We start from the raw sequence: 12,763 nt of genomic DNA, 5'->3' as shown, positions 1-12,763 counted from the left end.
TTTAAAAGCCACCAACCAAAGGGGACGCTTTGGACTTCCGGATAAGACGCAGCGGAGCCCATCTTAATATTGCGTTCATTCACATGGATTCCATGGAGGGAGTGGGGGATGACAACATAACAAATATAAACAGCTTGCTTCGGTAAGTCCCTCTGTGTTTTCGAAGTATTCTCCAGAGTTATTACATAATTGTTTACCCTCTAATCAGAGGTTAAGGGCCGTGTTTAGTACAGATTCTGCAGAAACAACACTGAACAATTAAGTTAAAATTAAAGTAATAAACAGTTCTTAACTTAAAAGTTCGTGTTTATCCATTATGTCATTGTTTTAGAGTTAAACCTACAAATAACTCAGAGCTCGGAGCATATATGGATATAGGCAGTATAGGCAAGAGCGCCGTGGATCCATAGGGGGCGCACTGAGGGCGAGTTAACTATGACTACTTTATATACCATTGGGTTCTGTTATATTTTATTGCAACATTATATATTCACAGGTATCTTATTTATATTGTGATTAATTTTGTGTAAACTTTGCATGCGTTTTAATTGTGTTATATGTTGTATTTTATAGTAGGTTATTCGTTGTTTATTGTTATTACCATTACATTCTTTTTTATTGTTTCATATCTAAGTGTGAAATAAAGTGAAGCTGAATTGAAATTGAATTGTGCCACTTTTTTTTTTTTAATTTGTGGTATTCTGTTGCATCTAGCATGGAGCTGTATTTGCCCACATGTGCTGTAGAACTGAACAAAGGTTTCTGCAATATAATTTGTTTTATGGGCACTATTTTTGTTCAGTTCTGTCTTCACTGGATTCATCAATATATTTTGTGCAACAGCTTGTTGATGGGGGAGGAGGCACCATGCCATATTTTTTCCTGGAGCTCTGGAGTAACTGATTAAAAGAAACCTACAAAATACAAACCCTTAAAAAGTTCACATTGTCTTCACAAGTCTTTATTGTCATTGTACCAGACCATACCAGATTAAGAGTGCTACTTCTGAAATAAGTGCCAAATATTCAATCTGTTAAACTTGGTCCTGACCTTTCACGAATAATGTTTTTTTTTTATTACATTCAAAATATGAGAACATTCCCTTTAAGCAGAACTGATATAATGAAAAACATGAACTTTCAAAGTAGTTTGCTCTTTTCAGTGTTCTCCATTCGTTGCCTTTGGGATGGGTTTAGTTACCAAGGCAAAGAAACACATGCCTTCCAAAGCACTTCCCTTTTGTCCACAATGAGAAGGCCAGTTTTAAGTTTTATGGGGTCAACTCTGAGGGACAGACCTGCCCCTGGTCGCCGAGGAAACAGTGCATATAATGGGAATCAGTTGATTGCAGGGCTCAGGCCACGCAGGTCTATTTTACAATGTGAACCCATGAATGTGACAGTTAAAGTGGTGTCCAGCCATCCTATTCACCGGGTCCTATTTAAGAGTCACACGTGGCTGAAAGTGTTTCAACTGAAATATCCAAACTGCTGTTTGTTGCAGTTTTGCAAGACTGTGTTTTACTCTCTTCGCTTTTGAGGTTAGCCTAGTTTGGCTGACCTTGATCAAACCATTAGTTTTGGCACTATAGGTCTAAGATCCTGGGACATCACCCATGATTCACAGAGCGCTTCTCTTTTTTGTGTGTCTTTCACAATCAGTGTTTTCATGTGCCTTTTGCTTCTCAACGTCTTTGTGTCCTGAGTCTCCTGTACCTTTCTGCAGGTAATATGGCTCTGCTTAAATTGAACTTTTAAGTGGTATTTGTTGACAGGTGAAGATCATAATATTGTAATAAGTATTAACTGAAATAATGTGTGCAATAGGCACCACTGCAAACAAAACATGCTGGTTTGTTTTACAGTAAGTGACCATAGATTTAATCACGTATTTATTTACCTTTACCTTACGAAAGCAGTGACCTGCTCTTATTGAACCACTGTATATAAAAGCAAGCTGAATAAAAAATCTGATTATCATTATTATTATTGTTCAGGCCTATACTTATGACCATCTTCCTAATATTGTGTAGGTCTTTCTTGTTCCTCCAAACCAGTTGTGACTCATCAGAGAATGGACATGGGTCTTCTGAGGGTGTCCTGTGGTGTCTGGTAACAGGATGTTGTTAGTGGGGTCTTTGGGTCCTATGGGTTGAGGGGAGGGGCCTCTGTGGATCATCCCACAGATACTTGATCAGTTTGGGATCTAGTGAGTTTTGAGGCCAGGTCAACACTTTGTTCTGTGTAATTGCTATGGGGTTAGGGTTCCTGGTCTGGTCTAGGTGGGTGCTTCATGTCTAGGGAACAGCCACGTGAATGCCAGATCTAAAAGTTTCCCAGCAGAATGATGATTAGTCACAATGTTATTTACTTCTCCTGTCAGTGGTCATAATGTTATGCCTGGTCGGTGGCTCACGCATTTAATGCCACGTATGTCCTCTAGATGGCAGCAAATTCACGTCCGCTGTTTATTGGGTTAATGAGTATGAATGTCAGAGTTCTCTGTAATGGAAATACCCGTTTCAACGTTAATTTTATATCGCGTGTCGTTAAATAACCACAGTGGGCTGTGGTTAGTGGATCGGCTTTGCTCCTTCTACTTCTCATAACAGTGCACAGCGTAGAACAGGCAGCCGTCCCCATGTTGAAGGGGCGGTAGCAGTAGGAGTAGTCTGAAGCTAGTCTCCCCTTTTCTTCCTCTCTGCTGCCTTCATAGCAGTCCGCGCCTGTGCCAGCCGACCGACCGACCGACCGGCAACTCTCCCACGACCTCACAGCGGAGCTACATGACAAGCCCCTCGAGGGACAGAGAAACAAAAGGAAGATGGCTACTGAAAACTTGGAGATGAACGGTGATGCTGACCGAAACGGCGAGGCTGAGGTAAGGCAGCAGTGTCGGTTCCAAAGGGTCAGCGAATAGCTCCCGGTCCAGAAATGTTAAGCCGACGCTAATATCCTGCCTCAGGTTCAGCCAAGCGTCGAGTCCGCACCGAGGGACCTCCCGGCTAAAGTGTTACACGGAAAAAATTATGCGACTCTTCCCTTTGTTATGGTTTCATCCATCTCTCTCCTCCTCTGACTCACCGCCGGGTCGCTGGATGTTAGCCGAGATATCCCGAGTAACACTCCCATTAAACGTAACATTCCCATTGTTTTGAAGTCACTGAGATAATGTAGCAATATTTCAAGACTAAATTAAACAAACTGCTAGTTTACTAGATGAACCTGTTTTCTGTCAGGAGTTTCCCTGCGTCTCTCTGCTGTTAAGGCTCAGTTTGCATGTGGTGAGACACGATACAGGAGTCTCGTGTGTGTTATCATTGATCCATGAAGGGATCAAGTGGGCTAACTCTGCCAGTCACACGATCCGGGATAACCTACATCTTTGTGTTAAAAGCCTGCAGGTATCCTCCGTGTGGATCACCTAATGAGAACCTCGATACAGAATCTGTACAAATTGTCCATTTTGCTTTCATATCACGAAAACCTTCAAATGACGCATGTAGGAGTTTATCTGAATACATTCAGCCTGTTGCAAATGTATGTAAATCACCGTTATTACATAGCATCACTACTAGAAAATACCAATAAAGAGACACTCAATATAAGTAATCAAAAGAAACTTAATTTTTTTTCAGAAAAATTTGTTTCACTTTCACAGTTGTGACCGCAGCTGAACCCCCATATATCAACACATTGAAGCGAATCGAACTTTGAACCTTTCTTAATCTATTGTGTTTTACAAAATTCGTTAACATCTAACTAAATAATGTCTCCTTGGCATACAGACACTGAATTTAAAAAAAAAAAAAAAATAATAATAATGTCTTTACAAACTAACGGTCTGGTGGATGGAAAAAATTCACATGTATTTATTAAACATTTAACTCCGTCAGTGTTCTGTTTTTTTTAATACTCTGTTATTACTGACTGAAGTGGAGAGGATTTTGTGTATTATGAATACAGTCATCAGGCAACAATATGTGTTAAGTAACTAGCTGGCAGAGAAATGTGACGGAAACAAGATACCAGGACTTGAGAATTGCCCTTTTCTATATACAGTAACTACTTTACAGGATTGAATTAAAAAAAATGTTAATCAGAGTCAACTAGGAGTGTAATGAGAAGTTGTGATGATTAGTAAAAAAAAATTAAGGAAAAAATAGTGCTGATAGTGAGGTGCCAGTTACACACACACACACACACACACACACACATTCACACACACACACACACACACACACACACACACACACACACACACACACAAACTAGCCACAGAGAAAGAGTTTGAACTGACAACAATAGGTAATCCATCTGCAGTGCAGTGAAGCCTACTAACCTACTAGTAATGATTAACAGTGTCTTTTGTACACAGTAATTAATTAATTAATTAACTAGTAACTAATTTCGTTCAATTTATTAGGGGCTACGGGGCAACTCCTGAGCCTCCAGTCTACAGCAGCAAGCGAAGCCCTGAGCCCCTATTGTTATCCTGCGTGTTTTTTCTTCTTATTTTTCATCTTAGTCCTTTTTTTCGAGGCGGTACCCCCGGCATTAGCTCCCGTAGCCCCTACAAAATTTCCCAGAGGGAATTTTCTAGTTACATATATTACACAATTTTCAAGTAGTCTCTTGTAAATATTCAAATGGTTTAACTTTGGACTAAATAACTTGAAGATCTTGAGGTCTAGGAATCTGTGATGGACCCTTCTTTTAAGAGACTATGCAGTTAATAGCGACGTATTATATGATGACTTAAAAAACAGAATTGTTACAGTGCTTGGAAAAATGATTATGTTTTTCAAGAGAACAAAGCAAAAGTTTGGCCAGAAAGACACAGCACTTAAAAAAGTCATCACCAGTTAACTTTGAAAAATGGCATCACAACAATTCAAATGAAAACACTGACACGATGGAACTGATGCTGCAAACGGCGGTCAGCAGACCTCCGCTCCTCCGCAGTGAAACCCACAGCCTCAGCAATGACCCTCATTTTCACGTGTTGCAATGTGCTTTCAAAGAAACCTGCAACTTTTGTGGTTTCAGAAACAGGAAGGAAACTGAGCTGCTTCATCAGCTCCGTTAATGGAACATAAAATGAGTAAATAAGTTATATTTAGTAATAAACTTTGTTAACTGTTAACATCTAGTTTAGTAGGTCTAATTGTGGGATAATCTTCACATGTTCATGAGCACCTTCATCCTCCTTTGTTCCACTTTCCTCGGGCAGAGACCTTTTATCTGTGGCCTGGTCAGTTGGAAAGAGGGAAGTGGCTTCTTTTTACTTTTAACTTCTCCTCCAAGGTCGACCTAGCGACTGTGTGTGGTGTCATACACTTTCACTTCAATATCTTCCACAAGAAATATTGCACAAGTCTGGCATCATACTTATTTGTCATTATGTTTTTTCCTGGATTTTTTTTTTTAGCAAAAACTAAAGAAATCCCCAATGTAAAATTGAAACCAGACTTAACATATTACACATTATAATAACATTCACATCCGCTTCTTATCTCCAAACTGAAGTAACTTTTTCAATGGAAAGGTGAAACATGTCCCATGACAGGAAAGCTGCAGATTTGTCTGTCTGAGAAACTGGTAGTGAAAAATGTTTCTTTTACATAAGCACCATATTTTTATTTAAACGAAAAAGAAAAAGAAAAAACATTTAGTGGGATACCTGAGATTTCATGATGGAGTCAGTAACTGACATCTGACGACCATTTGTATTCATGTTAAGGCGATCTGCCGTAACAGAGGCGTAGAATCGGAAATCCTTCGCTGACTGAGCGTATAATGGGTTGTAAAGACCCTCCTGTGTGCCACGCTTTCTGAGTCATGCTGATGTCACAGTTTGTGTCTGCTTCCAGGTGCCTCTGCGGAGAAGCTGGAGGAGGCAGCAGGGGCCCCTGAACATGAACCATTACGCCAACAAGAAGAGCGCAGCAGAAAGCATGCTGGACGTGGCTCTGCTGATGGCCAATGCCTCGCAGCTGAAAGCTGTGATGGAGCAAGGGCCAGACTTCACCTTCTATACGCCCCTCATCACCCTCATCAGCATCTCCCTCATCCTGCAAATCTTAGTGGGAGTTATGCTCATCTTCATAGGTAAGTTAGGACGCGACTGTTGCTGTTGCCTTCAAACCATTTATGAGATTCTTAACATCAAGGAAAACTAAAATATGTAAATGCTTAAAAACCATAGCACTACTTATTATTTATTCTCAGGCTTTATCTGACTTTATTACTAAATAAGCACAAATTATATTTGGATGTTGTCAGTGGTCTTTACTAGTTGTTGTTTTCATTTCTTTTCTTTTTTTCACAAACTGTGGATTTTATTTACTTACAGAAATTGCCACACAGGTTCATATACACAACTGTTTTTACTAAACTAAACGCAAATGACTTCAGTTCACTAAGTCTTAGGGTCCATCCCATACATTGGAGTGTTTCCTCCTCCCCCTCCTGGGCCACAGAGAACACTGCTGAGGCCTCCTCTGCTCTCAGCTGTTTCCAGTTTCAAACAACTCTCTTCTCTATTGGTCACCAGAGCTTTGACAATACCGTGACAGCATGTGAAAATAAGAACAGGCTGATCCTCTGTTTAGATCAGATCCACACATGCTTCATTCCCAGACCAGTGAAGCATGTTATCTCCAGCTGAAAGAAGAAGCTAATTATTCCCCCGAAGGGCAGTGCAGTCAGATGTTCTTAGTTTGTGTCATATCCTGAATCCCGAATGTAGTAACATCTTCATGCTTCGCTCTCTTTTTCCAGTTAAGTGGGACCTAAATGATGAAAGCATGCATTACAAGCTGAACATCTTGGAGAATGCCGCCACAGCCTTCGTCTTCATCATAGTCGTGGTCAACGTCTTCATCACGGCCTTCGGCGTCCAGCAGCCCGCCAAAAAGTCCTGATCACCTCTTCTGTGGCGTCCAACGCTGCTTTATCTGCTTAGTAAATATGGACCTACATGTTGTCTTCCACAGATGAACAGGACATGCATTCACCAAAGAGGAAGGCATCGGAGGGCCTTTCTTTTTCTGTCATTCAAACTTCCAGGCTCGGAGAGAACCAAAAAACCCTGAAGAAAATTATATTGACTGCTCTGTGTTTGTGTTTGAGTGAGTGTGTTTGTGTGTATTTGAGTGAGAGTGTGTGTGTGTGTGTGTGTGAGTGTGTGTGTTACACTCTCTAACTATGACCAACTCAGTTCTTATATCAGGTGGAAATTCAACAGTGTGACCTCTTATCAGGTTACTGATACAAATAAGTTATGCCTTGATTTAAAACTATACGTTTCCTGACTTATCCAAATGAGATTCTTAACAGTGACTGCATCAGGACTCATTTTCTTCTGTTTTTACACGAGGCATTATATGATACAAATACATTTATTATATGTTTACAATGTAACAAACCTCCACCGACTGATGACCTTACAAGCTTTGTTTTAAAGTGCTATGCAACATACGTTTGTGATATTTAAACTGATTTATGTTTGTCAGTGTCTTTGTTTTGTAGTTTCAATTAAACATGTCAATACTTTTTTTAAATCACATTTTTAGTGCAAGGATTTTCTACGCTTTAATTCTGTAATCTCGTATTACACACTGTGACTGCTATTTCAAATGGTATTTGTAATAAAACTACGAAAGTGATAATTGAATTTCAGCCAGATGCGAAGTTTTGAGTTTATTGTGCGCAAAGTCAAACGTTGCAGTTTTACAAATTATTTATTATTATTATGGCAATTATGACAATTGTGAATGCAAGGCACTGGAGTATGACACAGTACACACGAAATACAAAAAACTCAGTGTGTATACATTAATAAATGAAAAATAGTAATGTTATAAAGTTGTGGAGCAAGAGTCACAAACGGCAAAACCATGCAAGTTGCACAATGTCTCTGATATTGACCTCTGAAATACTGGGGATTAACCTCCACAACCACAAAGCTGCTTACACATTCTAATGCAATTGTTCAAAAACACATTTGATCTGCTTAAAATGTTGGCGCAAACAAATTGCTACCAGACTTTTTATAAAATGGACTTAAATATAGTTTGCATAGAGGCACAGTATGATATCTACCTATATAAATACACACACACAGTACATATCTGTTTATCACTCTTACCTCAAATTAAGTTCAAATTCTGTGTTTTAGATTGAAGACCGTGTGTAAAAATAATTATTATAATAATCACGCAGCAATCCTCCATGTGTTCGGTGGTGGGCACAATGGTGCCACAAGGCAACAGAAAAAATAAATACTCCCATCCTGTCTGAGCCACGCAGCGGAAACAAAGATACGGAAAAGTACAGTGACAGGCTTCCGCTCTTGAGCTACATGGTGGAAACTTGAGACCCGATATGAGCCATGCACACAGGCAGTTAAACAGTAAGGCACTGCTAGAGGGCGATCCAGAGATGAATCTCCCAGGAATTTAATACATGTTAAAAATTAAATAAAAACATAGTGGGGAAAAAAACTTGGTTAGAGATGCCACGAAGTAGGTGGCAGTGCCTTAACCGTATGTGTGTTGCAGGCCACAAGGGCCAATTCCATCCTTGTCAAGGGGAGTGCTAACCTTCTCTCCTTTCATACAACACAACCTTAACAACACGATACGTCACGTTATATAGACTCAACTATAGAGCGACGCTTAACTCATGGTGTAATTTCCGGATAACACGTTTACAGCCATAGAATCGTCGTATTTCACGTGTTGTTTAAATCAACTGGTGTTGTTTGCGCGTTTTAACTACAAATCTTGATTTTATGCGGTTATATGTTTTGGTTTTGGTCACATATGTACCCAGAATTCAATACGCCGGGACAGCGGAATATCATTGGTGGAAGCAATCACGTGATTACAGAAAGCCGTATAAAGTCGTCTAAAACGTTGCAGTTTTAATGTACACGTACGATATTGCTTTCGGATGTGCGCAAGTTTCATTTCTTTTTTTAATTCGCTTAAAGATGATCGATAGAATTTGCGTTAGGTCCTAAGACACCAAAATAAGTTAATGATGCAGCCCCTCTCTGTGGCCACAAGATGGGGGTCATGTTTCAGGTTGATAGGACTCCATCACTGACTCAGTTTGGAGAGTACGATGAAGAGCTTAGGGCTATTTTTATTTATTTATTTTATAGTCTGATAAGTCACAATACTAAAATGTATTGTAAAATTGCTGAATTTATCCCTTGTTTGGATGGTTTCACACCGAAGAGTGTAGCTCGCCATTATTTATGAGGAATGCCTCATTTTGTCACTGTTGCAGTATGTATATAAAAACAAAAAAAGAAGCTGCTTTATGCTGTGTCAGTGGAATCTTGCTAAGATAAATAGTTTAACGCGGTTGCACCTGTTTTTAGCCTCAGTTCTATTCATCCCTTTCACCTATTTCAACATACGTAACACAAAAAAAAGGAGCGAAGGTGCTAAAAGTAGCTCCAAGCGCGTCCCATCTTTCTCGTTTCAGACCACAAGAAAATGAATATATCAAATGTACACTGTGTAGAAAATTAGTATCAAACCCTTGAGTAATAGTGTGTGCTGTGCTTTGGTACAAGTAGTATTCAAGAGCAGTGTTGGTGAGAAGTAATCACACATTAATTCATAAGGCTTTCTTCAGCGTACCATATAAGAACCTCCTGAGCTTGTTTTTTCAGACCCAGACCAGCCATCCCGAGGGCCCGGCTCCCGCCAGTCACTTTAGCTTCTACAGAATAAAATTGTACATTCTTAGTAACACTGGCTTAAAAGTACGAAATAACATGACATTTTAGTTTCTTCACATTGACCTAAAAAACACCATCATCATAATTTAACATAATTTGAAAAAAATGTGGAGCTATTTACCACTGTAGTAGTAGAGTAAAGCCATTCCCACTGCAATGCTGAAACAACCCACAAAGAACAGGGGACCTGGAAATGCATCCGCACGCAAAAATTTAAATAAAGTTATTTTTTTGTCAGTGTTTTGCAGGTCCTCACCAAACCATCCATTGATTTCATTCTTTGAAAACACACCGACACGTTTTTGTCCAACCTTCACATCTTACCTCTGTCGTTCAGAACTTGTTTCTGGTCGGGGACATGGGGAATTGAGAGCGGATCCAAGAAATCTGCAAGCAGGATGGAATTATTTGTAAAATAAACTGTGGTGCATGATCACAAATAATCAATTCTGTGACACAGCGAAGCTGTTTTAGGGACTAACCTCTTAGGCGGAGTCGTGTGGGTAAACTGTAGTATACCTCCTCTACATGCAGGTGAAGAGCTCTGTAAAACTCTCTGCATGCTTCCTCGCCTTTGCCCTGCAAGTGGGTCAGGAGCTCACCCAGGCGCACACTCGTGGGGACGTCCAATTTCCTGAACTGGAAAACATTAGACAACAATTATAGATTTTTCGTCGCCAACTGGGGAGCTTGTCTATGCAGCTAGTGTAAATATTTTCTGGTTACCTGAAGGGAATGCTGGACTATATTTTACTATGGCAAACTATTTCACGATACTTGAGACTCAAGTATTATTTTCAAGTTTACATAATACTTATAGGTACTGATTCATAAATTTTAAAATTTGTACTGTACATGTGTCCTTCTTTTTTTTTTAACTGATCTTGTGTGGTATTGTTCTATGTTCTATGTAACTGCTGCTGTAACACTGTACATTTCCCCACTGTGGGATAATAATAAATGAATAAACAATAAAGCATTACCTTTTCTTATTTATTTTATTTAAATTATATTGTCATATAATTGTCACATCATACACACAATTACCTTTAAATAGTGTTTAAATCAATACTATTCAGCATCATCTGACTAACACATGGTGTTACAAGCAGATCCACCACTTCCCTGTGTAGAAATGATTTTACATGCAGTGATGACAAAGGTTACTACATTTACTCAAGTAATGTAAGGAATCACGGTTTTGTTTAGGTACCTGTCCTGTACTTCAGTATTTTAATTTCGTGCTAATTGAACTCCATTCATGGTAAGAGCAGTTACCGCAACTTAAGATACGTCTTAATTTAAAGGGAATGTTTGTAGTTTGAGTCTTTATATGAAATCTGTCACCATGACAAACTTGAAGAGGCATTAGTGAAGATGTTTATGTAGAGATTACATGTGCTATTTTGAGTTTCTTAAATCTTGCCTCTAACAATTACCTTCCAGTACTATTAGTAGTAGTCAAAAACAAATACTGAAACCGTAAAGATCAGTCCCACTCTGCAAACTACACTGAATTGAAAACAGATTAAAACAAACAAACAACTGCACAGTGAGTAACTGAGTTCAGGACTCACTCTGGTGGCCTCCTTGTCTGTGAGGATCTGCGGGTAGATTCTGTTGAGCTGCAGGATGAGTTTGTCCACCACCTCTGTGTCCAGTCTGCCCTCAGCTTTGAGGAAGTCGCTGTCCTCCATCAGCTGCTCGTGAAAACTGTCTGTGCATGTAAATGAAGAGGAGAACGCGAATGAAACACTCAGTGCATGTGCAACAAGTTTGACAACATGCCAGCTGTTGCAGAAGAACTACACATACAGGACAGAACAGACATTATCGCCACAGTTTTTTTCGTAACTGTTGCCGGACTGAAGGATAAAGGGGCACAGAGGATCGGGTATGTACACATGTTGACAGTAAACCTATTACGACTCGTCCTCCTGTCAAACTAGCTGCTAAGAAACTTCTCAGAGTTGGAATGACTCATTTGACTGTCTTTGGGAAAGCGAAGCAACCTTCCAGCTCGTTGGTGCACTGATAGTGTTGGACCTGGCTGGAATATAGCAGAGCGCAACGGGAGGCTGAATACCACGGTAAAATAAAAATACATAGCTTTAGCTACTATTAAAGTTAAATAAAAACACGAACCTCCCATTGTAGAGTCCCCTCTGTCCTCTGGTTGGACCCGCCCTCTGACGTCAGCGCGCCGGCGGCGTCTAATAGGAAGCGGAAACAGAAATAAATGTAGCAGCAAGTCGAGGCTAGGTTTTTAATTCTACCATTGTAAGCTATTTATGTATTTTATACGGAAATAATCAGATGTATTTACAATTAAACCGAGGGTTTTATTGATTTATTTTTTATTTTTGCACTACATAGCTGCTGCTCCTGTTTATTTTATGAAAACAGCATTATTTCCCCACGGTGTTAATGTTATTGTTTTTGACAATGACATTTTCATTAAGCTTCTATTTAATCTGTTCTTGTCTTAAAGTTGTCTGAATCTTGTTCTTTCAGTGCTGCTGATCTGAGCCACTAAACATAATTTCGTTTTATGCCTATGATGATAATCAAGTGTTTTAAGAGTATCACTAAATATTTTTTAATTCAGCATGTCTTTTAAACGTAAATTCCGTTCGTATCTGATAAGACCAATAAAAAACAACCAAAAATATTTATGTGTAAATATGTTTCGGTAAAATAAGTTGCTTTACCAATTGACTTTTCTTTAATTATTGTTAATGGGTCATATTGTTACTAATCTATAGGTTTGAGGACTGTACTTATTTGTTTTATAGGTTTTTGTGCCAAATAAATATAACCATTGAATGATACGGTGTTTCACAAAAATGAATGATTAAAAATGTAAATAAGTAATGCAGAATCAGCCATATATATGTGTATATATATCTATCTATCTATATATATATATATATATATGACCACAATTGTTTTCCATTTTGGTGAATAAATATTTATCATAAAATCTAGTGGAAAGGCAGATAAT

General features: G+C 39.0%; 2 protein-coding genes and 1 non-coding gene across 4 annotated transcripts; 1 reads left to right on the top strand and 2 right to left on the bottom strand.

Annotated features, from left to right (window-relative positions):
* Window positions 1–48: 48 nt before the first annotated feature.
* On the top strand, window positions 49–7,682 carry ninj1 (ninjurin 1). Of its 2 annotated transcripts, XM_047583266.1 has the most exons (4): window positions 49–142; window positions 2,716–2,880; window positions 5,873–6,110; window positions 6,783–7,682. In XM_047583266.1, the coding sequence occupies exons 2-4, from the start codon at window positions 2,824–2,826 to the stop codon at window positions 6,923–6,925; spliced, it is 438 nt and encodes a 145-aa protein (XP_047439222.1). In that variant the 5' UTR covers window positions 49–142; window positions 2,716–2,823; the 3' UTR covers window positions 6,926–7,682. The 2 variants fall into 2 exon arrangements, with proteins under 2 accessions (XP_047439222.1, XP_047439221.1); XM_047583265.1 differs by lacking the exon at window positions 49–142 and having other exon boundaries at window positions 2,460–2,880.
* Window positions 7,683–7,688: 6 nt separating this feature from the next.
* card19 (caspase recruitment domain family, member 19) lies at window positions 7,689–12,168 on the bottom strand. The gene is made up of 6 exons (XM_047583263.1): window positions 11,905–12,168; window positions 11,337–11,476; window positions 10,242–10,398; window positions 10,084–10,146; window positions 9,881–9,946; window positions 7,689–9,740 (listed from the first exon to the last, which is right to left on the bottom strand). Exons 1-6 carry the CDS (start codon window positions 11,909–11,911, stop codon window positions 9,631–9,633), a joined length of 543 nt encoding a protein of 180 aa, XP_047439219.1. The 5' UTR covers window positions 11,912–12,168; the 3' UTR covers window positions 7,689–9,630.
* On the bottom strand, window positions 8,500–8,627 carry LOC125007499. Its single transcript, XR_007112719.1, has one exon. It is a non-coding gene; the product is annotated as a U6atac minor spliceosomal RNA (small nuclear RNA).
* Window positions 12,169–12,763: the final 595 nt, after the last annotated feature.

The sequence above is a fragment of the Mugil cephalus genome, chromosome 4 (genome assembly GCF_022458985.1).
Source record: "Mugil cephalus isolate CIBA_MC_2020 chromosome 4, CIBA_Mcephalus_1.1, whole genome shotgun sequence".
In the NCBI taxonomy this organism is placed as follows: Eukaryota; Metazoa; Chordata; class Actinopteri; order Mugiliformes; family Mugilidae; genus Mugil; species Mugil cephalus.
This window is presented reverse-complemented; position numbering and strand designations above follow the sequence as displayed.

What these genes read in the sequence shown, in the direction of transcription:
- ninj1 (XM_047583266.1), top strand. Translation starts at nt 2,824, where the DNA reads ATGGCTACTGAAAACTTGGAGATGAACGGTGATGCTGACCGAAACGGC. An exon ending in ACCGAAACGGCGAGGCTGAG is followed by an intron (nt 2,881 to 5,872) that starts GTAAGGCAGCAG and finishes GTCTGCTTCCAG; the next exon opens with GTGCCTCTGCGGAGAAGCTG. An exon ending in AGTTATGCTCATCTTCATAG is followed by an intron (nt 6,111 to 6,782) that starts GTAAGTTAGGAC and finishes CTCTTTTTCCAG; the next exon opens with TTAAGTGGGACCTAAATGAT.
- card19 (XM_047583263.1), bottom strand. An exon ending in CACACGACTCCGCCTAAGAG is followed by an intron (nt 10,147 to 10,241) that starts GTTAGTCCCTAA and finishes TCCTGCTTGCAG; the next exon opens with ATTTCTTGGATCCGCTCTCA. An exon ending in ACAAGTTCTGAACGACAGAG is followed by an intron (nt 9,947 to 10,083) that starts GTAAGATGTGAA and finishes ATGCATTTCCAG; the next exon opens with GTCCCCTGTTCTTTGTGGGT.